This window comes from Miniopterus natalensis, chromosome 6 (genome assembly GCF_054644295.1).
Source record: "Miniopterus natalensis isolate mMinNat1 chromosome 6, mMinNat1.hap1, whole genome shotgun sequence".
In the NCBI taxonomy this organism is placed as follows: Eukaryota; Metazoa; Chordata; class Mammalia; order Chiroptera; family Miniopteridae; genus Miniopterus; species Miniopterus natalensis.
In genome coordinates, this window is record NC_142086.1 from 28,682,447 (window position 1) to 28,708,293 (window position 25,847).

At 38.9% G+C, this 25,847-nt stretch overlaps 1 protein-coding gene across 3 annotated transcripts in view; it reads left to right on the top strand.

Annotated features, from left to right (window-relative positions):
* Positions 1–1,221: 1,221 nt before the first annotated feature.
* The window catches only part of DCBLD2 (discoidin, CUB and LCCL domain containing 2), a 77,355-nt gene continuing 52,729 nt past the window's right edge, over positions 1,222–25,847 (top strand). Inside the window, exons 1-2 of one of the 3 annotated variants that reach the window (XM_016199721.2) lie at positions 1,222–1,444; positions 18,952–19,179. In XM_016199721.2, coding sequence (XP_016055207.2) covers positions 1,237–1,444; positions 18,952–19,179 — 436 coding nt within the window. In that variant the 5' untranslated portion in view covers positions 1,222–1,236. Of the gene's footprint in view, positions 1,445–18,951; positions 19,180–25,847 lie in introns of those variants that run through there. The other 2 variants (XM_087818126.1, XM_016199722.2) reach the window with 2 other exon arrangements.

Here is a 25,847-nt window from a genome sequence, read left to right on the forward strand (position 1 = left end):
GTTCTTTTTGTCACTCTATCTTTTGACAGTCTCCATTAAATTGTTTGTGACTCTAATAAGCATTTATTTGATTCTTTCACGATGTATTTCCATCTCTGTCCCAACACTACATCCTAGAACCCGTCTGTGTGTTAGGCTGAAACTCCTGCAACTCACAACGCAGGGTTTGCAGGTGCGCTGAACGGATGTTAGGATGCCAGGTTTCAATTACTTTGGGGACATGGATCTTGTTATACCCTTTGTTTGTTTCCCCCCTTTTATATGTGTATATATATGTCACTGATCTGTTATTGTCACTCGGAGTGGCCGCGACAATTAGCAGTAGCTTTTTTTTTTTTTAAATCCGCTCTATTTTTTTTAACAAGAAATTAAAAAGTCCTTTGGACTCGGCTCCCGGCTAAAGCCATCCAGGATCAAGGCTTCCCACCCCTTCCAGGGGCCTGATGCGCGGCGGGGGAGGAGCAGGGAGCGGGAGCAGCCCGCGGAGCCGGAGCGCGGGAGGGGGGCGTCCCGGAAGTCGAGGACCCGAGGGGGCGGCCTCCTCAGCCGGATCAGCTCGGGCTGAGGGCCCAACAATAACAAATCTCGGGGCCGGGCGGGGGCCGCCGGGGGCCCAAGCCTGGGGGCGGGACCCAGATTGGGGGAGGCGGGTGGGACGCTTTCCAGGGCCTCAGGGGATTGGAGGAGCAGAATGAGAGGCGGTGGAGCTCGATTAGCGGGCAGCGGAGCTAACTGGTCGATTGAGGGGAGAGCGTGTTGATTGGGTGGCGCGGGGGGAGACGGACCAGAGCCGACCGCGGATTGGCGGTGGCGGCTGAGGAGGCGTGGCCAGGGCGCGCGATAGGGAGCGCGAGGGATCCGGCGGCCTGCCCGCCCGCCTGCCAGCTAGCCTGAGCGGCGGGAGAGCGCGGCGAGCAGGGTCGGCTTGAGGGACGCGGAGCGGGAGGCTCGTTCCCCAGCTCCGCGCAGCCGTCCTCGGCGCCTCGAGGGGCCCCGTTTCCTTCCCTCCCCTCCCCTGCAGTCCGGCCTGGGGTCTCCAGCGGGGAACGGAGGGAAGAGACGAAAGAGGAGGCGAAAGCGGAGTGAGGAGCCGAGGGGGTCCCGGCGCCGGGCGAGGCGCGCGCTGCCTCTCGCCCTCTCGCCGCAGCCGCCGCCTCTCAGCCCGGTGCCGCGGCCCCGGGGCGCGCGGGACTCCCGGGGCGCCCGCACTATGCAGGCGGACTGCCCGCCGCCGCGATGGCGAGCCGGACCGTGGTGAGAGCAGGGCGCAGCCCTCACAGTCCCCGAGCCCGGGCCGCGGCCGCCGCCCCCGCCCGGGCCGCGCTCCCCCACTCTCACTCCAGCCTCCACCCTCCCCGCTGCGACTCCTCCTCTCCTATGCCTCTGTTCCTCCTGTCCCTACTTATCCTGCTCCTGCTGCTTGAGGACGCTGGAGCCCAGCAAGGTGAGTGGTCCCCGGGGAACGCGCGGCGCGTGGAACCCCGGGACGGCGGGGGCGCGGGGAGAGTCTGCGGGGCGCCAGGTCCCCGGGCCTTTCGCCGAATCTGCGACGCGCCGGGGGCGTGCGGGGCGCTTCCGTGCGTGGGCAGACCTGGCCGGGCGCTCGAAAGGTTAAGCGGCAAAGGTGGGATCAGCCTGTTGTCCCCCAACTTGGCGCGACTTTACTTTTTTGGCAGGGCCATTCATTTTCCTGAAAAGAGGGAATGAGACCTTGCTATCAAGGCCTCCTTTTTGGTATTGGATTCTTTTAGGGGGGGGGAACCTTTGGGAGGAAAAAAAAGTTTTGGATGTGTGACGCCTAAAGTTAAGCTAAGTGGAAGGATGGACAGTAGAAAGGCAAGGTAATTAAATAGCATTTTAAACCTATTAAAGGCAAGTGACGATAATTGCTATCTTTTGTGGAAATGCTCAGGTTCCAAAGCGAATGAAATTGATTCTGGTTACCTCTGAACCTTGATTTCAGACAGTATCCTCGACAGTCCCTGCCTATTAGGATGATGGTCTAGATGGCCAGGGTCAGAGGCTGGCTCTGACCCGGTGCAGCCTCTATGTTGCCTAAATGGAACGTTCCACGTTAAAAGGATAAGTCCATCCACAAAGGGACAAAACTTTTTTTCCATCTACAGTCCTTGGAAAACCTATTCCAGAAGCAAGCAAAATTGTTTATTGAATACTCTGATGGAAAGAGAATGCGGAGCTTATTCACGCTCCCCCCTTTTAGTACTATTTTTCAGGCAGTGAACCGCAGTTTTTGAATCAGTTTGTCATCAGTTATTGAACACATCTTCCATTGCATTTCCCATTTCATTGCAGTGAGAAGTGTTGTTACTTATTTCTGGGAAGATTCTTTTTTAATCGATCAACACATTTCCCATTTCATTGCAGTGAGAAGTGTTGTTACTTATTTCTTGGAAGATTCTTTTTTAATCGATCAACACGTTTAAGTCCAGCAACCATATGTTGCTCTCATGTGGTTTTCGGTAAAGTATGGAATCATGGCCATAAGCCTGTCATTATGACGATGCTGAAACTGACAGGCACATGGAAATATAATATCATTAACAAGGATAAAACATATTTGGTAAACTGACCTCTTTTAGATGTAGGGACAGATTTATTCAATGTAGATGGTTAGCAGTCAGGTTTTAGTTAGATAATCTTCGGTAAATTTTTGTACATCAGCCCTTAAGGAATTAGTGTGAAATCCTTCTCTCCATTGAAGTCTTAGAACCTATGCTTGTCTTTTCCTCCTAGTAGGAAAAAAACAAAAGAAAACATAAACACATACACAGGCTTACATTTACTGGGGCTTGCTTTGTAGCAGGCACAGTACCAAGTGGTTTACATGGATTAACTCAATCCTCACCACAACCGTTTGAGATAGACGTTGTTATCCTATTTCAAACATAGGAAACAGACCAAAAAAATCTAAGGTCTCTTGATACAGAAAGGAAAATAACTACATAAGCAGAATGCTCTGTTTTGCTTATTTCCAGATCTGAAAGTATTTATATCTTTTTTTAAAAAAATCTTTGAACAGTATAGAATCAGTTATATGTCTCCCCCCATATAAGACAATTACCTTGTTTATAGAATTTCTCAAGCCTGACCTAATTAAACATGCAATGTTACATTTTTTAAAAGATTTAAGTTTTTACCAGAGTGTTTTAACAAATACATGTTTGTCTTTCACAGTGTTATATAAACACCAATGCAGATTAAACACAAATAGGAAAGATGTTGGTAATTTAAAAGACGTAATTTCTAGTTCTTCTAAATTGATTGGGTAAATATTATTAAGTCATTTAAATTCTTCATATCTCAGTTTTCTACGTGGGTGATACAAGAATACCTGTTTTTTTGTTGTTTTGTTTGCTTTTCTTAAAAATTTTGTTTTTCAATTACAGTTGACATTCATTATTTTGTATTAGTTTCAGGTGTACAGCATAATGATTGGATAGCCGTGTCCTTTACAAAGTGATTATCCTGCCCTCCCATTCCCCCATATTTCAAGTACCCACCTGGCACCATACATAGTCATTAAAATGTTATTGACTCCATTCCCGATGCTGTGCTGTACTGTACATCCCCGTGACTATTTTATAACTACCGATTTGTACTTCTTAATCCCTTCATACCTATATCATAACTGATAGTACACTGGAGTTTTGCAAAGGGGAAAGCATAATATAGCTGAAACTGATTATCATTGCTAATCTTGAGCTTACTAAACTATCTGACAGAGTAAGGACCAGTGAGATATATTTCACCTGAAAATTCAGGAATTGTGTGGGATTTGAATTCCTTGATTTTTAAAAATTGTTTTTTCTTATCCAAAGGACCCCAATATGGACTGTGATGGAATTGCTTTTAAACTAGTCTTCCTAGTCTAACAGATGTGCTTGAAGGGTGCACTTGTGTTCCTTGTATAACCTGAAAAGAAGTGTAATTTCAGAATGAGAAGCATTGCTTTAAAATACTATAGAATTTTTAATAATGGGAATGTCTACGTGTTGTAACGTTGAGTTACAAGCTGGAGCTTTTACTTTACAGTAAGTATTAGGAAAAAGACTGGAAAGAAATGAAATGATAAGTTTTCTTTTGCTAGTATGGTTGTGGATAATTTCTTCTTTCTGCTTCAGATTTCCTGCAGTTTGCATATAGTCAGAATTTAAAATATGCTATGTAAAATGTTTTGTAATAGATTTTTTTCCCAGCCAGCCTAGGTAAAATGCATGTAATATACAGAGTGGGGCCAAAGTAGGTTTACAGTTGTTCGTATGGAAAATAATACAATCATTAATAAATAATACAAGAATAAACTCTGTTTTGCGTACTCATAAGTGTAACCTACTTTTGCCCCAGCCTGTAGATGTTGAGGTAGAATGGTGCTTCGGGCTCTTTTTTTTTCTTTCGGACATCATTTTGATGTAGTAGGGGATATTACCTTTATTTCAGTGATGCCATGCATAGCTATTCCTCAGCAGGTTTTTGCTGACAAGAGTGCTTTTTCTTTTAATTTGGCTCAGAGTAAAATTTATCACTGGTCTGAAAACTTACCAGCCTTTCATAGCAGAGATGTTTTTTGATTAGTCTCATATCATTAATCTATAAGTTGATTCTATTTATTCACATCTATTTTACTATCGTGTTTTAGGTACCGCTTATATTTTTGTATTTTTGATTTATAAATTTCACATTAAGTTCACCTTCAAAATAATTTTCTTATTGAAAACATTTTTTCCTATAAAATGTATGTCTTTCTAGAAAACTTAAATTGGTGAAGCTTATGCTGATTGCATATTAGCTACTGTAATAAATTTAATAGGAAGTCAAAGGTCTCCAGTGAATGAATTATGTCTCTGATTTACATTATGACTGTAGGAATTTGTATCACCTCATCTCAGGAGGTCAGGTTCCTCATTTGTATTTTGGAAGGCTTGCCTACCTTTTGGGTTAGAATATTATTTGAATGTGGAGTGAATTTTAAAATCCATTAAGACTGACCTGTTTATGACTGTTAATGTGAAATGTTTGTGAAGATACTGATTTTTGTTTGCTAATTTAATAAACCTATGAAACAAATCGGGTTCTTTTCTAAAAATTTCAGTTCCACAATGGTTTATGGAACTAATGTGTGGCGGGGGGGGAGAATTATGTTCTGTCAAGTAATGCTTTTTTCCCCAATGATGCAGGGAAATATTTTTGAACAATATTTGTGAATTGTCAGAATTGAAGAGCACTTTTCTCTCTGCAAAGAATATTTGTAATTATTTCTAGTATTAACATTAGGTTAATTAAATTTAGAATTTTCCATTGCCTTTCTTGGTGTAATAAAGCAGTAAGATTCTTTATATAGTTTTGTTTAGAGGCAAAAATCAAAACATCTTTTTCTACTATATTTCCAATTTTGCACAATGGAAATTAGAAATATAGCACATATTCTACATATGCTAGTGAGCAGATTAAAATCCACATTTTAAAAATGTATAAGTTAAAATTAATTGTAAAATTTCAGGTTATAGAAGATCAACATAAAAAAATCTTAAAGTATTGAATTGGTATAAATGAAAATACCAGTACTAGAATTAAAATGACAAATGAATTAATGTCCAGAAAGCATATTGGGATTTCAGTATGATGAGGAAAAGCTAAATTTACAGAGGTAGATTTTAAATTTCGGACTATACTTAATAAAATGAACCTGGAATGTGAAAGCTCAGGTGGTAATAATATTGAGCATTAATTGAATGCATGCAAATAGATAGTTTCTATTTCTACTTCTTGATGAGTTGGAAGAGTGTGGAATGATGACAAAATTAAGGGAATTAGGAAAAGCTCTATAGAGAATGATATTTGCTAAATGTGATTGTTGAAGTATGAAGTAGACACCTTGATAATTTTTCTTGTGTGGCTCATAAATTCACTTTATTTTAGAACGTTATGGCCTTAGTACTTTATTTATTTTTAAAATATTGAACAGATAACTGATCGTTACTCAAAACCAAAAACTTAAATGATAATTATCCACAGTTCTACCCCCTAATCTATCAACTTATAATTTTTATGTTCCTTTCTAGTCCATATTTACACACCTACATAATCTTACATGGATGTAATTTTTGTGTTATGTTCTGTAGAGATGTCTTGTAAAAATGTGTAAGCTAACACATAAGCTTACTTACAAAATACAAGTCAAAAACTTCAAAATGTAAAAATTCCTCAGAAGATATTTATTATTTATTATGTAATTACTATATTGTTCAGAACTGCTGTTACATTATTTTCTTTATTCCATTGGATTAAATTCTTCACTGAGGATAGGATCCTTGAGAAAGTACAGTAAGTCCTCAATGACATTGATAGATTCTGAGACTTACAGTGAAATGACTTGTTAACAAAACCAGTTTTACCACAGGCTAATTGATATAAAGTGTTAAGTTCATATAGCAGCTCATCAATGTCAAAACGCTGTTTAATGAAAAGACGTTGTTGGAGGACCTACTGTATGTCAGTTCAAAATAATAGTTCAGTAACATATCATGCTAATTTTCCAGATTATGTGGATTAAATCAGTATAATCCATGAAGACAGAAAATACCTGTAGATATTTAAGTGAACTAGTATTTAATTAATGCCAATGTCTGTGAAGCAGATGGGATAATGGGTTGATGTTAAAAGGCTAAAACATCACCTATTAAGTCAACCTGTACTTTGAAGGATATGTAGTTGGAAGAAAAACTAATTAGCTACTTGAATTGGAGGGAAGACCCCAAGGTACAAGCTCCCTCCACTCCTTAGGATAGGAGTGGCCCAATAGTTCCCTGCACGGCTTTTTCTGAGTAGGGTACGTGCAATTTTGCAGTCAAAATGGAATTGCCTGGGATCGAAGGAAAGATGCTGGTACTCTATCATTCTCTCATTAAGAACTGTCAGCATGAAGGAGTATCAGTAATGAGCTCCCAGGAGAGTATTCACATATGTTAGTCCAGTCCAGGGACATTCAGAGAAGAACAGTAAACATTTTCATTGTCCTCAGAGAACCTATAGTTTGAGAAATAATCTCCAAGTTGGAATATATATAGAAATAACCAAGGAAGATTGCACCCCGCTGTGGGTTTATGAGAGAAGGAGAACTCACAGTGCCTAGGAAATTAGGAGAAGCTTTGCCAATAAAGTGGTTTTAAGTGGGTGAGTTTTAAAGAATTGCTAGATTTCTAGTCCACAGTGATGGCAGACACTTGAAGAGTAAAGATCACAGCATCAGAACAGCAAGGAGTCAGGAAACCATGGGAGTTTAAAGCCTGCCCTGTTGCAGTGAGTAGCAGGCCTCTGGTCTTGGCCCACTGCTTTTTCCTTGCGCTCCAGTCTCTGCACCTCTGCCCAATCATTGAGCAAGTATTTGTGGGCTATGGTTCTACGCACTGGGGTACTGTCTGCCCTCTTGGAGCTAAGTTAATACTCCCATAGTGTGGCCAGCAGCCCCTTTATCACCTGTAAGATAAAATCCAAACTCCTTTGCGTATTATATATATGGGGTAGGCAAAAGGAGGCTTACAGTTTGTGTGGCAAATATTATAAGAATAAACTTTGGTGTACTCAGAACTGTAAATCTACTTTTGCCTACACCAGTATAATTTTTTCACATTCCAGACCCTCTCTACCTCTGTGACTTGCTAACCTTATGCCAGTACCCCTCATGCTTTAGTACAGGTGTAAGACTGGGCTGCTTTTTATTCTTACATAATTTTAGGCTTTTTTGCCTTGTTCCCTATACTGACTTCTTAACATCTGCCGTTTTCTCTACTTGGAATGCCCTTTCTTTCCTTGTCTAGTTGGTAGACTCTTAATCATCCTTCAAAGACCCTTCTTGGGTCTCATCCCCTCTGTGAAGCGTTTTCTAACCATCACCAAATACTCATTTCCAGATAGTACTTTCCAGTTTTTTCTGTTCATTCATTAATGACACTATTTAAAATATTTGTTCCTGGCAGAGAGTTTTATTCACTTTCTTATTTTTAATAATTAGCATGATGTCTGTATATTAAGGGCCCATTTCTGGTGTTAGTCACTGAACGTCTGCATGCCCTTCACGCCATTGTCCTTTGTCTAATCCCCACAGTTAGTGGTCCATCCAAGAGCCTGGGCTTCTCAGTCCCATGGGAATAGAGCCATTTCTTGAGCCTACTTGCTCAGAGTCTTAACATCTGCTCAGCGTTTCCCAGCCATCCTCTTCCCAGGTGCTAGACATCTGCTGCACTCCCTTGAGAGAGGAGGCCTCCTTTGCCTGGAACTCTGTACATAGCCATGGCTCCTTCTTAGAGAGCACTTCTGTGCCCACCGGTCATCTTCCTTAAGAACAGTAACAGCCTAAATCAGCATCAGCAAGTTGGGTGCACTCCTTTTTTCTCTTTCAAGTTCTCATTTGAAGAGTCACCTCCACCATTGTAAGAGTCCCCTAGTTTGGGTTCTAGTAGTTGCTTGCTTTCTTTTTTAGTCACCAGCTGAAATGCTAGAAAAACACTCAGGTAGCTTTAGTAATATGGTATCAGGAAAATAATGAGAAACAAAAGCTGGAAAGGTCAGTGGGAACACTAGTTTGAAGGACCTTCCCTTGCCGGACAGGCTGAGGAGTTTGTATGTGAGATATTAGGCGTGGTATCAGCTGCATGGTATCAGCCGTAGGTTCCTCCATCTTCACCTAGTCCATTTGTGCATCTGCAGGTTCAGTTGTCTCTTACCAAGCCTTGGCACCCCAGTCTATCATCTCAGTTACCCTTTTCCCTGATCCTTGACAGATCCCCAATGTCTGCTCTCTCAGGTTCTGAATATCTCAAGATTACTGGAGACAGCCATGTGTCAGTTGTGATGAGATCTGCCACAGATCTGCTGTACTAAAACTCATTTAAATGATCTGTTTTGTTTTGTTTTGGCTTGGTTCTTTGTTTTACTCTCCAAAACCTGAGAGCTTTGTCTGTCTTCACTATTTTTTATCTGGTGGGCTTTGAAAGTATGGAGACTTTGGAATCAAACACACTTGGATTTAAATACTAACCATGTCAATTTGGGGGTTCACTTCCCACTCTCAGTGTTATTAAATATATAATGCATCTCTCTTTCTAGAATGTATAAGGGTGGGGTCAAACCTGTTGGGGTAGCTGGTAAGTTTTTGTTCAATGAGTGAATCGATGTGTGGATGAAGTTGTTTCCCTTTTTCCTACTCTGCACTTAAAATCTTCATCTTCAGATGTTTGCCTTCTGCTGACACCCAATGCTTTCCATCCATACCCCTTATCCCCATCCCAGTTATTGTTTAGGGAAGTTCCACCTCTAGTTCAGTGAAAAGGGTCAGACTATGCAGTAGAGGAACATGACAGCAAAGCAGGATTGTTCACGTGACATATTTCTTCCTGTCCTCTAACCCACCCAGACCTGAATGCTGACTTTCACCTTCCCCTTTGACCTCCGCTTTGTCTCTCAACTTCTGTTGATGTGTTTCAACTGTCTTTGATCTCCCTCCTCTCAGATCGTTGTCAGGTTCATGGTTTATCTCTTTCTTTCTGGAATAAGTTGTTTCTAGTTATTCTTTGGACCCTAGAAGCTAACTTTGTAGGTCTGAGAGACATTCTTCTGTTGCATGGGTGGAGGAAAAGTGTTTTAGTTTGGACTCTTGGTCGTAAGGAACAGAAGTCTAAATCTGCTTACTATAGAAGGGAAAAAAGTATTAGGAGGATTCTAAGGTTACTTGTGGAGTCTGGGGAAGAGCTGAACTATGCTAAGCCAAGGGGAAAGCAGGAATGCAGCTGGACCTCAGGCACCAGGGATTCAGCTTCATTTTTGTCTCTTCAGTCTGGCTTTCTGTGGATGCACAGATTCATTCATGGCTTTGGCAATCCTCCAGGCTGATAGCTTCAACACTGGAGAGATTCTGGGATTTTCCCTAATGTAACAGGTCCAGCAATTGGAGGGAAGGGTGAGTTGGCATCACTTTGGCCCAGTGTAAGACAGTACCTCCTCTTAGACCAGTCAGCTAGCATGGGGCATAAGGTGTAGAAAAACTGTTGGATATGCAGGGCAGATCCCAGAAGAATAAGGAGACACAGGCATCGTTATCAAGGAGAAAGAGTTTCACATTTATAGAGTCCACTGTATTTTACAGAAGTTGCTACCAAACCCTCACAGGTATCTTAGGAGATGGAAGGTGTTATCCCCATGTACAATGACGATATGGAGGCTTTTAGAGGGTAAGTGCCCAGGCCTCAAAAGTTGGCATGGCTAGAATTTAAATCCAAGTCTGTCTGACTCCAAAGCCTATGTACTTTCTACTAAATCACTTGCCTGTCAAGTGCCTGCCACTGATGTGTTTGGGTTTATTATTTTTCTAAATTCAACAGCATGTGTTAAGAACCAAGTATGTCCTATTTCTATGTGTATGCCTGCCTAACAGTTTTACAGCTGGTATGGTAAACTGACATAAAAATACATACGTAATTAAGCATATTAAATACAGTAAAGATATTTTGATAATAGAATTGGAGAGACCAGGACTTTCAGCATGTTTCACAAAAGAGGTAACATTAAATTTGTTAGGTGCGTGAGAGGAGGACTCATGCTGTTCTTGGCAGAGTGGAATAGCATGTGCAGTGGCCCAGAGGAGAGAACATAGAGTGCACAGGAGTCACCCACCGTCCCACAGCCGGAGCAAAGAGGCTGTGGGGAAAGTCAGAAAATGAGACCGGAAGGGGAATTGGGGAAAGATTATAACTGACTTTGTATCCTTGATGAAGAATTTGACTTATTGTATCATCAGTGGAATATAGTGGAAGGATTTTTAAGGGACCTTCATGGCAGGAGTGTTGACAGTGGATTAGAGGGAGGAAATATTAGCAAGCGTGGAAACAAGAGTCTGCACTTGTTCAGGGAAACCAAATTTAAAGATATTGAGGAGATAGAAGGTATAAAACATAGTGACCAGGTAAATTTGAGAGAGCAAAGGTTAAAATGCTTTCTTTCTTTCCCTCCCTCCCTCCCTCCCTCTCTCTCTCTCTCTCTCTCTCTCTCTCTCTCTCTCCCCCTCCCTCCCTCCCTCCCTCCCTTCCTCCCTCCCTTTCTTTCTTTCTTTCTTTCTTTCTTTCTTTCTTTCTTTCTTTCTTTCTTTCTTTCTTTCTTTCTTTCTTTCTTTCTCTCTCTCTCTCTCTCTCATTCATTCATTCATTCATTCATTCATTCATTTCTGGAATCCTGTTCTGCTTTCCATCCCTCATCCACCAGGATTTCTATCTTGTTAACTGCTGTTTATCCTACACGCACACACTTCCCTGTAGTACTCATCCTCCATGAAATTACTTGCTATGTCTGTCTTACTATATTGTGAACTATAAGGACAGAGGCCTTTACTGTCATTTTTGTTGTTTGGAACACCTAGTATAGTGTGTGGCATGTGGGAGATGTTCCTTGAATACTTGGGACACGTTGAGTTTGAATGCAGAGGTACTTGATATGTATAATAAGTGACAAGTTTGAAGATTAGGAGAAAGTTGGAGGCTTTGGAGTTTTCTCTACTTCAGTGGTAACTGAAATCCTAGGAGTAGGTGAGATTGCTTTGGTAGAATACAAAGAGTGGAGAAAGAGCCCTGAAGAACAGCAGCGTCAGCAGTAAGAGGCCAGGTCAGCTGGGATGCCAGAGAAGTTGCAATTACAGAGATAGAAGAACTAAGACATGGTAGGAAAGTTTTAAGAATGCAGGAGGGAGGATATAAAGGAAGGAAGAAATTTGGGAGAGCAGGAAGCACCAGCAGTGCCAGTGCTATAGAAAGATCACAAATGATAAGCATAGAAAAGTATCCAGTGGGTTTTGGCAGCTCAGAAACAGGCTGCTGTAGTGAATAGTTTCATTGGAGAGGTAGGTCTGCATTTCCTAGGGCTCCATAAGAAATTACCACAAACTTACATGGCTTAAAACAACAGAAATGTATTGTCTCATCGATCTGGAGGCTAGAATTGTAAAATTAGGGTGTCGACAGGGCCATGCTCTCTCGAAAGACCCTAGGCTAGGATCCCTGACTCTTCCTAGCTTCTGGCGGTTGTCACCTGGTGTTCTTTTGCATCACTCCACTCTCTGCCTCTGTAGTTGCATGGTACTCTCCCTGTCTGGATCTGTGTCCAAGTTTTCCTCTTCTTATAAGGATGCCAGTCATTGGATTAGGGTCTACCCTGATTCAGTATGGCTGTATCTTACTTAACCTGAGTACATTTGCAAAGACCTTGTTTCCAAATAAGGTACATTCACAGGTATCAGGTATTTAGACTTGAACATATCTTTTTGGGAGGCACAGTCCAACCTGCAGCTGCCTGGAAGCTAGAGTGGGAGGCAAAGAAGCAAGACATGAAGAATAGAGAACTGAAAAAATCTCTGCAAAAGAAAGGAAAAGTGAGAAAAAAGATGGTAAATGTCAAGGGACACTGGGTCGAAGGAGGGTTTTTTGTGTGTTTTGTTGTTATTGCTATGTTTTAAGATTTGTTAAAGTGTAGATCCTAGGCCCCCAGTGAAGAACTATCTTACAATGTATGATTTGTAGAAAAGTCAAATCATAACTGTCATGCAAATACAAAATAAACACATATCAAAGATTTTACTTAACTCATTCATTAATGAGGGAACCAGTGGATATCATAACCCATCCAAAGAGTATTTGAGAAGTTGGTGTTTATAGACAATCTTAGGACATGATTGCTAGGTTAGGTGGCTAAATTTGGTTAATGGTCATCAGGGCCATAAACTGTAACCTTTGGGATTATCTTTGCAACAACATAGAAATTATATGCGTCTCTACCAGGCAACAAACTACAAATTAACATGTAACCAAGATTAGTATCTTTAATCAATGATAAATAGCAAGTCCAGCTAAGTGTTTTGCCCTATAATTCTTGGGTGGCTTTTGGCCTCTATGACATTTAGAAGATGCGTTGCTTACCTTTTGCTTTTTCCTATTTTCAAGTTCCAGGTAATTTTTTTTTTTTTTTTTACATTTATTAGAATCTGTGGGGATGAGGGTCTGAGAACCCTAGGTGTTTCTAATGGAGACTGAGTTTTGAGAACCAGTGAATAAGAGACTGCTGAGTGGCTTCGGGTACCCATCTGAGATTGGAACTCATTACTCTAATGACACATATCCCCTGGATATTGTGATTCCTTTTTTTCCAGTAGTGCTCAGCTCCTTTGCAAAGAAATCATTTGATTCAGGGTGGGGGGTTTGCCAGAATATTGAAGAAGGACGCAGTAGCTAGGAAGTGAATGTACCAGAAGAGTATAGTTAATCCAGTGGGCATGAGGTCCAGGCTGGGTAGGGAAAGAAAGGAGGCCAGGACACAATTAATAGGTAGGGAGAAAAGAGAGATGTCAGGTTCACAGAAAGTATGCCGTGTAAGAGAGCAGAAACATCGGGACACTGACCAGTAGAGTAGAACAGGAAAGTTTTTGAGGTTTCAGAGATGGGAGCAGTCTTTGATAATGGCACAAACAAAGCCCAGGTTGTGGTCCTGAGAGTGAGTAACTAAAGTGGAGTAAGGTCATAGGGGAGCAGATAAGTGAGAACTACTTCCTAATGAATTTATACTTCTCACAAAACGCACTTGAAGCTTTAAAGCTGCTATAAAGTTTCTAAACTAATGGGCCATTGTTCCTATACTTTAGTTAGGTTATGGCCAAGTGCACTGGATCTGCATATGATGAGCAAAGCCTTTCTGGTCTTTTATGATGATACGAGTACCCTCAAACATTTATTGAGCACTTGAATATGGGTTAGGCCCTCGTTACTAGGTCTTTTTATACAGTGTCTCATTTAATTCTTACCCTGTGTGGTTTGAGTTGTTAGTATCCCCATTTTATAAAACTGAGGTTTAGCAACAATAAATTACCTTCTCAGGGTCTCAGTGAGTGATAGACAGGGCATTTAAGTTCATTGTATGACACCAGAGCCCACCTTATGTTCTAAGCAGAGATGTGCTTGGTGGGGGTTGAAGAGAATTTATACATCTTACATTGCTTTATGTTACTCAGTTTTGTAAATTATCACTAATGCAGAGGTGAAGTTGGGCTTAAAAAAGAATGAAGCTGGGAGCTATTTCTTTTCCTAAAAATATCCACAGTGACCCTCTTTAGGCTCCCAATGCATATCCATCCTATGTGGTATTAAAAAAAATACTGAGTGAAATTAAAGTAGTACCCTGAATTGTCCATTTAAGATTTGTAGTGATGCAACTTTAAAAATCTTACAGTAATAGTACTGATACAATACTTCTGGTCTAAAAATTCAGTGCTAAATAATGCATTAAAAATCTTCATTGTAGCCAACTGAAATAGGATATATTAGATAAGACTTGGAAGTTTATTCCTTTGAACACTTTTCTACTCTCTGTCTCTTTTCAGTTGATTATAAGATCTCACAGATGAAATTATAAGACGTTACAGAAGTCACACTTAGAGGAAGTGTAGTCAGAGCACCAGTTCAGTTATAAAGAAATCCTTGAAAGCTCACTGGAAAAGTATAAACCTTTCATAGCTTACAGTGACTGTAATGAAAGTTACTTGCTCTGCAGTTTTGACATATTTGTGCAAGCTTTGCTATTGTTAAAATATTTTTAGAAGGTGCATGGTGTTCATATTAACATAATTCAACAAGTAAGAATTTATATTATTTATTAGTAGTAATGTGACTAATATGTGGGGGTGGTCACATGAAATCAGCATCACAAGCACATACTTATCAAAAAAACCCCAGATGATTTTTGTTGTATTAATTCATTGTCATTTAAATGTGTTTAATGTTCCTTTTGTTTTCTCTGGGGATGAGGAGTTAAAATTATTCATTTATTTTCCTGGAACAATATCAAAATTTGTATCTGGCTTAACACATCTGACCCTACACTCTTCAGAGGAAGTGAACACATGTTCTGTGAGTAATCCCCGAGATAAATCTGCAGCCAAGCAAAGGAGCAGTGAGATCAAATTCCAGTGTTTGTTCCTCCTCTGAAATAAAACTCAGAGATTACATTATCAGGCTTCTACCTTTTATGGTCAGTTATAGTCTCATGGAGACCATCTAGGGGAGGAGGAGAAGCTGACGGTGGTGGTGGTGGTGATGGAGCTGGATAAAGAGTTGGTGATGTTGGGATTGTTGACGAGTTTATGGATTGCTCCTATGATACCCATTTTGAAAGCTATGCTTCCAGTAGTAGTTATGCTCTTTTTGTCAATTCTACCTTGTGAAAATGAATAATAGTAGGTAATACAGCCTGGCCACAGGTCATTGTTCTTTCCAGTGTACAAAGCTAAGCAGAACATTTAGAGACTATTACTCATGACCCTATTAGCAGCATTTGCCCCTTAATGTTAAGAGTTCCTGAGCCAGAAAAAAATCATTTGAGGTCTGAAGACTAATGAAAAGGATTTTTTTCCCCTCTAACTTAAAGAAAAATAAAGCATTCCATTTATTTGTTTTAAAAATTGGGAAGTGGGAACGTAAAACTCTTCAGTGTATGTAACTGCTGACCTTTGAGGGGAAACTATTTCCTGGGTTTTACCCGTAGCAAATAGAACAGTATTACCCTTTGTCGAAGTGAAAACCATCCAAAAACTGACCTGGGTCTCCTTATCTGAGATAGCCTAGCCTTTGCTCTAAGTCAGCACTTCTCAACCTTGGCACTGTTGACATTTACGATGGATCAGTCTTTATTCCGCGAGGCTGTCCTGTGCATTGTAAGATGATTTAGCAGCATCCCTGGTTTCTTCCCACTAGATGCCAGTAGCATCCCACCCCTCTAGTTGTGACAACAAAAATGTCCTTAGACATTCCCAAGTGGGAGGTACAGTTGCTCCTGTGGTGGCCTCCCCCTACTCCAGTTAAGAACCATTGCCCTAAGTATAGGGTATGGCAAAAGTAGGTTTACAGTTGTTCCTATGGAAAGTAATTCAAGAATAAACTTTTCTGTACTCACAAATGTTAACCTACTTTTGCCACGCTCTGTATATTAGGTGATTTTGTCGTTTTTTTAAGTATTTTGGTGTAGAATAGGCTTTACTTTTAAGAGCTATAAAATAACCTGGGAGCACATTTTTTAATTTGGAGATAAAAGTGAGAACAGGTCTTTCTTTGATTTGAGAATTCAGCCTTATGACCTTCTGGTGCCTAGTACAGTGTTTTTCAGACTACGAGGTAGGGACCCCTTAACCCTTAAGTGACTCAGGAATACAGAGTAAAGACCCTGTACATGCTAGAGTGTATAGGGTCACAGTGTGAAATAACAGAGAAAAGCATTTGAAAGCTGACCTAGTGAATATGTATAAGCCCAGCTTTCCCTTTCAAACCAGAATATTCTAAACATATACCTCATAGCAGTAGGTGTTTAGCTAGGCCAGCTAAGCTATTTATCTAGTCAGGTTAAACTTATCAAATAGTCTTTGAAATATGCAACATTCAGACTTGTTCACTGCAGTAGATTTGAGACTTTCTTCTAACTTTGATTTCTGGTGCATATCATCCTGTTTGCGAGAGGAGGAAGCTCTGAACTCCGTCACATATTTTAAAACATTCTTGGCACATTACTTGTGGACTGTTCGTGCCCTCCCCCTGCACAAGATACTGAAAAAGGACAGCTCCATTTTAATTGTTTTCTTCATCAGCATGCGCACTAAAGTCCTGTTTTTCATCAGTTAGTATGTATTGTATTAATTTGTGTAGAAATTAAGCTTTATGGAGGAAAGGGCAAGAAACGTTTTGTGTATTTATTGAGACTCAAACATAAATATGAACATAAAGACATAAAAGATAACTACTAACACTCTGCTTATACTTTCTTTGAAATTCATATTAAAATCACAACCTTAAGTAACAGCCCATGGGGAATACATTAAATGCAGCAGTCTGCCATTACTAAGTCAAGAATTCAGCTGTTCGTAGGAAATTCTTGGCTTTCTGAAATCCATCAACACTTCCAATCACGGGAGAAGCTGCCTTAGTTTCTGTTTACCAAAGAAAATACATTTATATTTTGAGCTGTTTCATTTATTCAGTGGCTACTTTTTAAAGATCGAAACACTTCCACAAAGCATGTATTTATCTTTTCAATGATAAGAGAACATTTCAGACTAGTTTCATGTTAGAAACTACCATAGGATAGTTGTTTTTTTCTCTAAGGAAAAATGTTAATGATTGTTCAAAAGTTATTTATATTACAATTTGATTATTTTCACAGTGAGGGTTTTATATCCCTATGTTTTCAATTTAGAGGATAATCCAACAGAGATGTTCAATGTATTTTCATGATAGTTTCAGGGAAAATTTGTGGTTATTTTTTTCCCTCTGAGTTGCATCACATTCTAAGTTTTATGTTTTCAAAATATGAGTGTATCACACAAAGACTCACGTTTATTTTATGGCACCCTTATACATTATATTATTGAGCTGATAGGCCTAGTTCTTGTGTGTGGGATGAAAGCAGGTGTAGAAGACAGGTAAAGTTTCACATTGATTAAAAGCTAAGCTTTCTAGGAGAGAGGTTTGTTTAGGAAACCAGATTGCTAGCCTATGGACTCACCTTTGAAAGTAGAAAAAGTAACAGTACTTGTATGGATTTGAGAATAAAGTTCTTTATCAACAGAGGATTTGAAGCACTGTCATCAGAATCTAGATCCAGAGTTGTTTCTTCATTAAAGTTCATTTTGAGACTAGTTGGAAATTATTTTTTTCATAGGTTAATAAACATTAATTAACATTTATTTTGCAATTACTGCTTGCTGGATACTATGTTAAGTTCTTATTCATAGGCCTTTAAAGCTTTTATCTGTTCTAGTAAATGATACCAGCACTACATTGTTCTTAAAAATAATAATTTACGACAATAGCAAGATAATAGAACATTCTGTTACAGCCATCTATATCCATATTAAGGTTAAAACCCAGCAGTGTCACTTTCAATATTGTTTTTTGTGTAAGCACCAAACTATTCCAAACAATGATTATCAATAGCTCTTTTGAAGGGAAAAATACTATCATTTTGAAAAGCTATATTAATCTTCCTATTAGAAAGAATGTATTTGAATCCTGTCATTAAGAAATGCTCAACTGTACAATTGGAGCAGCAGCACATGCCTCCTGCTCAGTAAAATAACACGTTTCGTAAGAAAGGGAAAGATACACATATTTGGTTTTTACAGACAATATGTTAAGTTACCTAAGTTTTCATTTTCATTCATATACAGTTACTGAAGAAATTTCTAGAGCAAATAATGCTGCTACCAAGATATGAAGGATATTTTTCCTAATCTTTAAATAAGCATTTTTCTCATCATTTTGTAGGGAAACATTGAGGCTTTTGGATAGGGATTACTAAAAAGTCAAATTTCAGTAGAATATAAAATTAAACTTCAATAAATATTGTTTTAATGCCTTCAAGAAGGAGTGCCTTGCGGTGTGTAATATGGTTGGTAATTGCATAATCTTTAGTATATAGTAAGTGTTTTAAGAGATCATTCACCTCGCAGATTTTATAGAAGGGGTTTGTGATGTTTGTAAATAGATGAAGCTAGTCACATACTTTCATTTTTATAGTTTACATTTACTTTAAACAATTACTATGAATTGATACTCTTAAAGTTTGAATTTATGACATGTACATATATTTTTTGCCAAATTGTGCTTACTTCGAATTCAGATTGGAAGGTTCTTTGAACACATAAATTATAAAGGTAGTCATTGGTTATTTTTACCTAACCTGGCTTCTTTTGGCTCCTGCATTTAGATATCTGTTTGATCTTGTATAAGGAAAGTATTGGTGGTATAAAATATCTAATATCATACGTATTTAAAAATGTTCACAAAAATCCTAATTATTTATAGTATAAGTTAAAGATATCAGAATAATTTATTGTTCTTTTAACTTTTTTTTTTAAAGGTGATGGATGTGGACACACTGTACTAGGCCCTGAAAGTGGAACCCTTACGTCCATAAACTACCCACAGACCTATCCCAACAGCACCGTTTGTGAATGGGAGATCCGTGTAAAGATGGGAGAGAGAGTGCGCATCAAATTTGGTGACTTTGACATTGAAGATTCTGATTCTTGTCATTTAAATTACTTGAGAATTTATAATGGAATTGGAGTTAGCAGAACTGAAATAGGTAGGAAATTTTCTTGTAAACGTACATGTAATACATTATTACCCTGAGTTTTAAAGCTAAAGCAATTTTTGATACTTAACATTGAATAACTGTGCTGTATGGGTGATGTGTGGGAAATGATTGAAAGCATGTGTGCAAATCTCAAATTTGAATCTTTTGGAAAAAGAAGATTCTTCCCTATTTGTTTATTTACTTTCCTAACAAGCCTTTGCTCGTACCTTTGCAACAAAATGCTGCTGTAATATTTATAAAAAGGAGAAAGTTATCTCATTGTTTTGTTTTCTTTTACCGTTTTATTTGTGGTTGAAGAATACAAGTATAATTCATGCTTAGGCAGTATATCATGGTCATTAAGGGCATGGACTTTTGATCCAAACTTCTTGGTATATAATCCTAACTCTGCTGTTGGCTTGCTCTGTGACCCTAGGCAAGTTACCTGACTTCTCTGTTTCCTCATTTGTAAAATAGAAAATAAACTCATATGTAAAGCACTTAGAACAGTACATTACATGCAACACATGCTTAATAAATACTAGCTGCTATTCTTACCCTTAGCTAAGAGCTGTGGCTTCTCAATTATGGCTACATATTAGAGTCACCCAGAAAGACTTAAATAATACTATTTAAATAATAACCTGGTCCTCACCTTAGACCATTTGAATCAGAATTGTTTGGGTGGGACCCATGCTCCAGTATTTTTAAAGTTCCCAGGAGAATCTTCTTTGTAGTTAAGCTGGGAACCTTTGACTTAGAGATCAGCCACCTTTCTCTTAAGCAAGAAAGGTGGAAAATTTTGTAAGGCTGTTTGGGTAAACTAACATCATAAAATAAAGAACTTTTGGGTTCTCTGAGTTTATTTGGAAACATTTATTGGTACAAGTGTGTAAAATGTCTTTGGAACCCAGTATCTTGTTCTTTAAGCATCTTGTTTATCCTCTGGCCTTCTCTCCATCTGTGGTTAAATCCTTCATCTCTTCTCTGTACGTTTTGGCCTCTTATCAGAGGGACAGTTCCTGCCCTGCTTCCCTGACTGCTGATTGATAACCTCTGTTGTCTCTCAGTCAGCTCTGGATTAACCTTGTAGCTCGATCACCACTTGCACATGGTGCTATGTGGTATCAGATAAGCTTTTAGGATCTCAAATCTGAGGATCTAGAAACACTATAACACTAATAGAAGACAAGTGGATATCCAATGCCTCCTGAGGTGATGCAGTGGAGAATAAACAGCACCACCTGAGCAGTCTTGCAACAACAATGAAAAAAGGTGAACCACAATGTGATCAAGCCCATAGCAGTTTACAGGAAATAAAGGAGCTAGAGAGACACATTGTATCAACCCTAAAACCTATATAGGCATACCCTGTTTTACTGCACTTCACGGAGCTTGCATTTCTTTTTACAAACTGAAGGCAAGAACCTCTACTAGCAGAAAGATTCTGACTCACTTTATTGCGATAGTTGCTTCATTGCGGTGCACTGAACATTGCACAATATCTCTGAGGTATGCCTGTATGTAAATGGCATTTTAAAAAAGGAAAGGGGAGGGAACTGTCATATATTGAGATACATCTTCCAGAACTAATGTGTGAACCTTATTAGTATCTTGATTTAAGCTAACCAACTGCAAGAAAACATTTTTAAGGTAATTAGAGAAATTTTAAGAAGAATTGCGCATTCAGTAATAGGAATGATTGCTTTTGATGTGGTAATGTTATTTTTTTTAAGATCTAATTTGTTAGAGACATTCTGAGGTCAAATGAAGTGTCTTGCATTTGTTTTAAATATTTCAGGGAGAAAAAAAGGTGGGACGAAGGGTAGGTGAAATAAGAAGGACACATAGGTGAAGCAGAGCCATGGCCACACAGTTGTTACACTCTCTCTACTTTCATATGTTTTTGAAATTTCCATAATGAAAAGGTTTTTCTTTAAAAGAAGATAAGAGGATTATATTTTGGATAATAACTACTGTTACTGTTATTAGGTTGAGTGAAATGAGAAAAATTTTGAGCACAGGTTTTAAATCGCGCACTGGGTTCTCATCACAGCTCCAGGACTTACTTGCAGAAAGTCTTTTCTACAAGTCGTCACCTGTACTGTAGGAAGATTAAATATAATAATACTTCACAGTGCTTGTGATATACTAGGTTTACAGTGAATCTCAGCTGTCCCTTATTTCCTTTGTTTTTCCATTGTCTCTCTTCACCTGGGTGAATTAAAAGCTGCAGAAAGGTGAAGGGTGCTGAGCGATGATGGTTTCTGTTGGGATTTAGTTTGCCCTCCCCATCACTTCCTCCCACATATCCCTGGTCCCCCATTTGGGTAGCAATCTGTGGTTGGTGGGAGAAAGGTAACTATCTTGACGCTGCAGAAAAATAAAGGACATTTAAGAATAGTTTGTTCAGATCATTGCAGATATGCAGAAAATTACAGGGTAGAATCAGATACTTAGTGGGCATTGAGATTCCAGTGATAATGGCAGTGAATCTTTTTCCTGTATCATCATTTCTCAGTGCCCCTTTCAAAAAGGCTGGCCCAGCTATAGCCCTATAAAAGTTGTTCCCAGTTTGGTATAAAACTGAGGTTTGGGGAGTTTCTTTTGTCTGTAATTGTTAATTTTAGGGTTTCCCCCCTGAGAGATGGCATTATGGAATAATGAAGCAAACAGAAAGGAGAATGATTTCTCAAGGAATTGTTCCTTTAGTCCTAAATTCGTTAGAATGTCTTTTAACTGATGAGGCACTTTTGGTTACTTGGCAGTTGGACAGTTATTTTCTGTTTTCTTAGAAATGTGTAATATTCTTTAAATAAGTGAGTTTATTATGATTTTGTATAACTACATTCTAAATTGCTAAAATTTCCAGAAACCTTTGTGAAATGAACTCAGTGTAGTGGTGCGCATTTCACTGACAGACAGGATGTGCTTAATGATAGTTAAGATTGGCTCTGTAGGTCTGAATTCTGTCACCTTTTTAAGGCAGATTGTATTGAAATGAGAACATCCCATTGCACCTGGAATATTATTTTCCTTTTTGATTATTCTTTAATTCCTGGTATCTGAGACATAATAGTTGCTCTATAAAGATGGCAATTGAAGTAAAAAATCCATTTGCCATTAATATTAACCTTTTCTCTCTATATACAAATATATACAAACTATTTTACAACATGTTTGTTTTATCTCAACATCTAGGCATCTTTTCTTATTGATCCATAGACATCTGTCTGCTAGTATCATTTCCCCGTGGATATTATTGACAGTCCAAAGATGAAATTTAAAAACATAGTATTAAAAAGAAAAGCCTTTGCTTATTTGTAATCTTTTCTTACTCTCTGTATTTTTTTCCTGTATTTTGCTTAAAGTTTTCATTTTATTTGTTTTTTGGTTTTTTGGTGTGTGTTTTTATAATCCTCACCTGAGGATATTTTTTCCATTGCTTTTCAGAGAGAGTGGAAGAGAGAGACAGACAGATAGACAGAGACATCGATGTGAGAGAGACACATCAATTGGTTGCCTCCTGCATGTACCCTGACCAGGGCCAGGGATCAGGTCTGCAACCCTGAGGTATGTGCCCTTGGTCGGACTCGAACCCAGGACCCTTCAGTCTGCAGGCTGATGCTCTATCCACTGAGCCAAACCGACTAGGTAAAGTTTTCATTCCAAATGAACTTCTGGCGGGAGGAGAAAGATTGTAGGTGTATCTCTAAATGAGAAACTAAATATTTTAAAGCCTAGTAGGTATTAAAGGAAAATGCATTCTGTAGAAGAAGAAATATATAAGTATGTGTGTCTGTGTATTCAAAGTTTAAAGATGTACATTCAGTCTTATACCTTCATCATGTCTCTTAAATCCTTAGATGATATTTATAAAGAGGAAAACTGAGGTCCTTCAGCTTCATTTCATAAATGATTCTGTGTCTCTTGCATTTTCAGTTTCTCTTTCTGTGTTGTTTTCCCCCTGTCTCTATAATGTGCTTAGGTTTTCTTATTTCAAGAGGAAAAAGTAAATTTTCTTTCTCTTTACCACCAAACCTCTTGAAAAAAGCTATATTGTTGATAATATTACACACTTAACAATGATGATAGCTAACATCTGAATTTTTATTCTGTAGAGGCCTAGGCTGATAATGCAAATAACTGCAGTGCATGCAATGCTTGCTGTGTCAGGCACTATTCAAATCACTTGTATCAATTTACTTATTTAGTCTTCACAGGAACCCTTGATACTGTTATGCTCTGCCCCCCATTTACTGATGGGAAAATTGAGGCACAGAGGTTAAATAACTTGTTCAAGGTCACATAGCTAGTAAATTGCTAAGCAGGATTCAGACCTTCACGGTGTGGCTCCAAAATTGGTGTCTCTTAGTACAAGTTTTTAACATGCTTGATTTATGAAATCCTATAAGAATTCTTTACATTATTCCCATACAACAGAAGATCAGAGAAGATAGGCAACTTGTCCAAAGTCACATAGGCAGAGTTGGGACTTGAACTGAGATCTGGCTGATAGCAAAGTCCATAATCTGAACCACTAAGCCTTTTAGAGTAATAGATACCAGCTATTATTTCTTAATCTTATACTGTATGACTACTGAAATTAGCAACTTTTTCCTTTTACCTATTATTTTGACATAATTTCAGGCTTGTAGAAGAGTTGCAAGAATTGGATAATTTCATATCCTTTCACTCAGAGTTTTCAAATGTTACCATATTTTTTACATCTCCCCCGTTTTTTTCTAAACTGTTTAAGAATAAGTTTCAAACACAATGTCTCTGACAACCCTCCCCCCCATATACTAAAGTTTTCCCTAGAAATTTAGAACATTCTTTTTACATGACCACAGAAGAGTTATCAAAATAGAAGAAATTTAACTTTGATATTATACTAACCTACAGACCTTATTCAAATTTCTGCAGTGCCCTTTACAGCAAAACTAATTCTCAGATTATGTATTGCATGTCACGTCTTATTAGTCTCCATTATTTTGGAGATTAAAGGCAAGGGCAGTTTCTCTGTTTCTCCTTGTATTTCATGATGTTGACTTTTTTTAAGTTTATGGGCCATTTATTTTATAAATTCCTAATTTGGTTTGTCTGATGTTTCCACGTGATTTGATTTCAGATTTTTGGCAGGACAGCCCCAAAAGTGATGTTCTCAGTGCATTGTTTCAGGAGGCACACAATGTCAATTTGTCCCATTTACTGGAGACATTAACTTTGATCTCTTGCCTAAGTTGGTATCTCCCAGATTTCTACACTGTAGCTTATTTTGTGGGAAGACTCTTTGAAATGATGTAAATACCCTGTTACTCATCAAGCTTGTACCCATTAGTCTTGGCGTCCATTTATGATTCTTGTCTGAATCAGCTGCTGTTGTTATGGCAATTGTCATCAAGTGGTGATTTTCTAATTTCATCATTCCTTCTATGTTTATTAGTTTTTTCCTACTGAAAGGGTGAGCTTTTCCTTTTTATGTGTCAGTGTGGATTCATGGATTCTTATGTTAGTCCGTGGTTTATAATCCTTATTATTTATTTCGATGCTCAGATTGTCCCAAATTTCCAGTGGGAGCCTCTTCAAGCCAACTCCTGTGTTCTTTTGTGATGTCCTCATCATTCTTTGAGTGATGAGACTCCCCTCTGGTCTGGCTCAGGATATTCTAGATTTACCTTGTACTTACTTCCCCTGCCCCAGCCCTGAAATCAGCCATTTCTTCAAGGAACCCTGGTTCTTTTTTGTGGAAAATAGTACAGTGATACTTCGGTTTTCAAACGTCTCTGTTGATGAACATTTCGGTTTACGAACGCCGTAAACCTGGAAGTAAGTGCTTCGGTTTTTGAACATGCCTTGGAAGTCGAACGTGCCACACAGCTTCCGCCAAGGGCAAGATCCTGAGGCCTAACTGTTGGCTGTGGATCCCTCAGTTTTCGAACGTTTCAGAACTCGAACGGTCTTCTGGAACAAATTGCATTTGAAAACCGAGGTACCACTGTATTAGAAATCAATATCTGATCTCTAAGTTTAGACCAGTGAGCTTCCATGCCCTGTCAGCAGATAGATTTAGTAAATAGATGTGTGTATGTACAAACTTACATATGTACATTACACATAGTATATATTTTATAATTATCTGATGTTTTTTTAAAAGCATGCATTCATACTGATACCTTTAATCCTAATCCAACATCACAGGGTTCATTCTATCGTGTCCCACTCTAACAATGAGATACCTAATGCCTGTTATCTACAGTATAGGTGCTTATTTATTTGTTTAGTTCTATAATGCACAGAAAATAGTTTCAGGATTGCTTGCCCATGCTTCTGAATCAAAGAAGCCTGCTACCTCGAATTCATGTTTGTTTAGTCTTAACCTGAGGACATACGGTCTAAATACTGTGTTCAAAATTGCCTGGGCTAGTTTTCCCACCACCACCTCCTACCCTCCAGTGTGGTTATGTTTTCCATTTCTAATAAGGTTTGGTTCATTTACTTCTGTTCATATTCCATTTTAGGGGGTTTTCTCCATTCTTGTTGGTTTTCTTTCTCCTTTGTTGAGTTTCGCATTAACATGGTTCCCAAAGTTAGAACTGTTCAAAAAGACAGTGGCATCACTACCCTGCATTCCTTTTACCCTTCTTTCCCACGTCCATCCAACCCTTGTAGCTAAC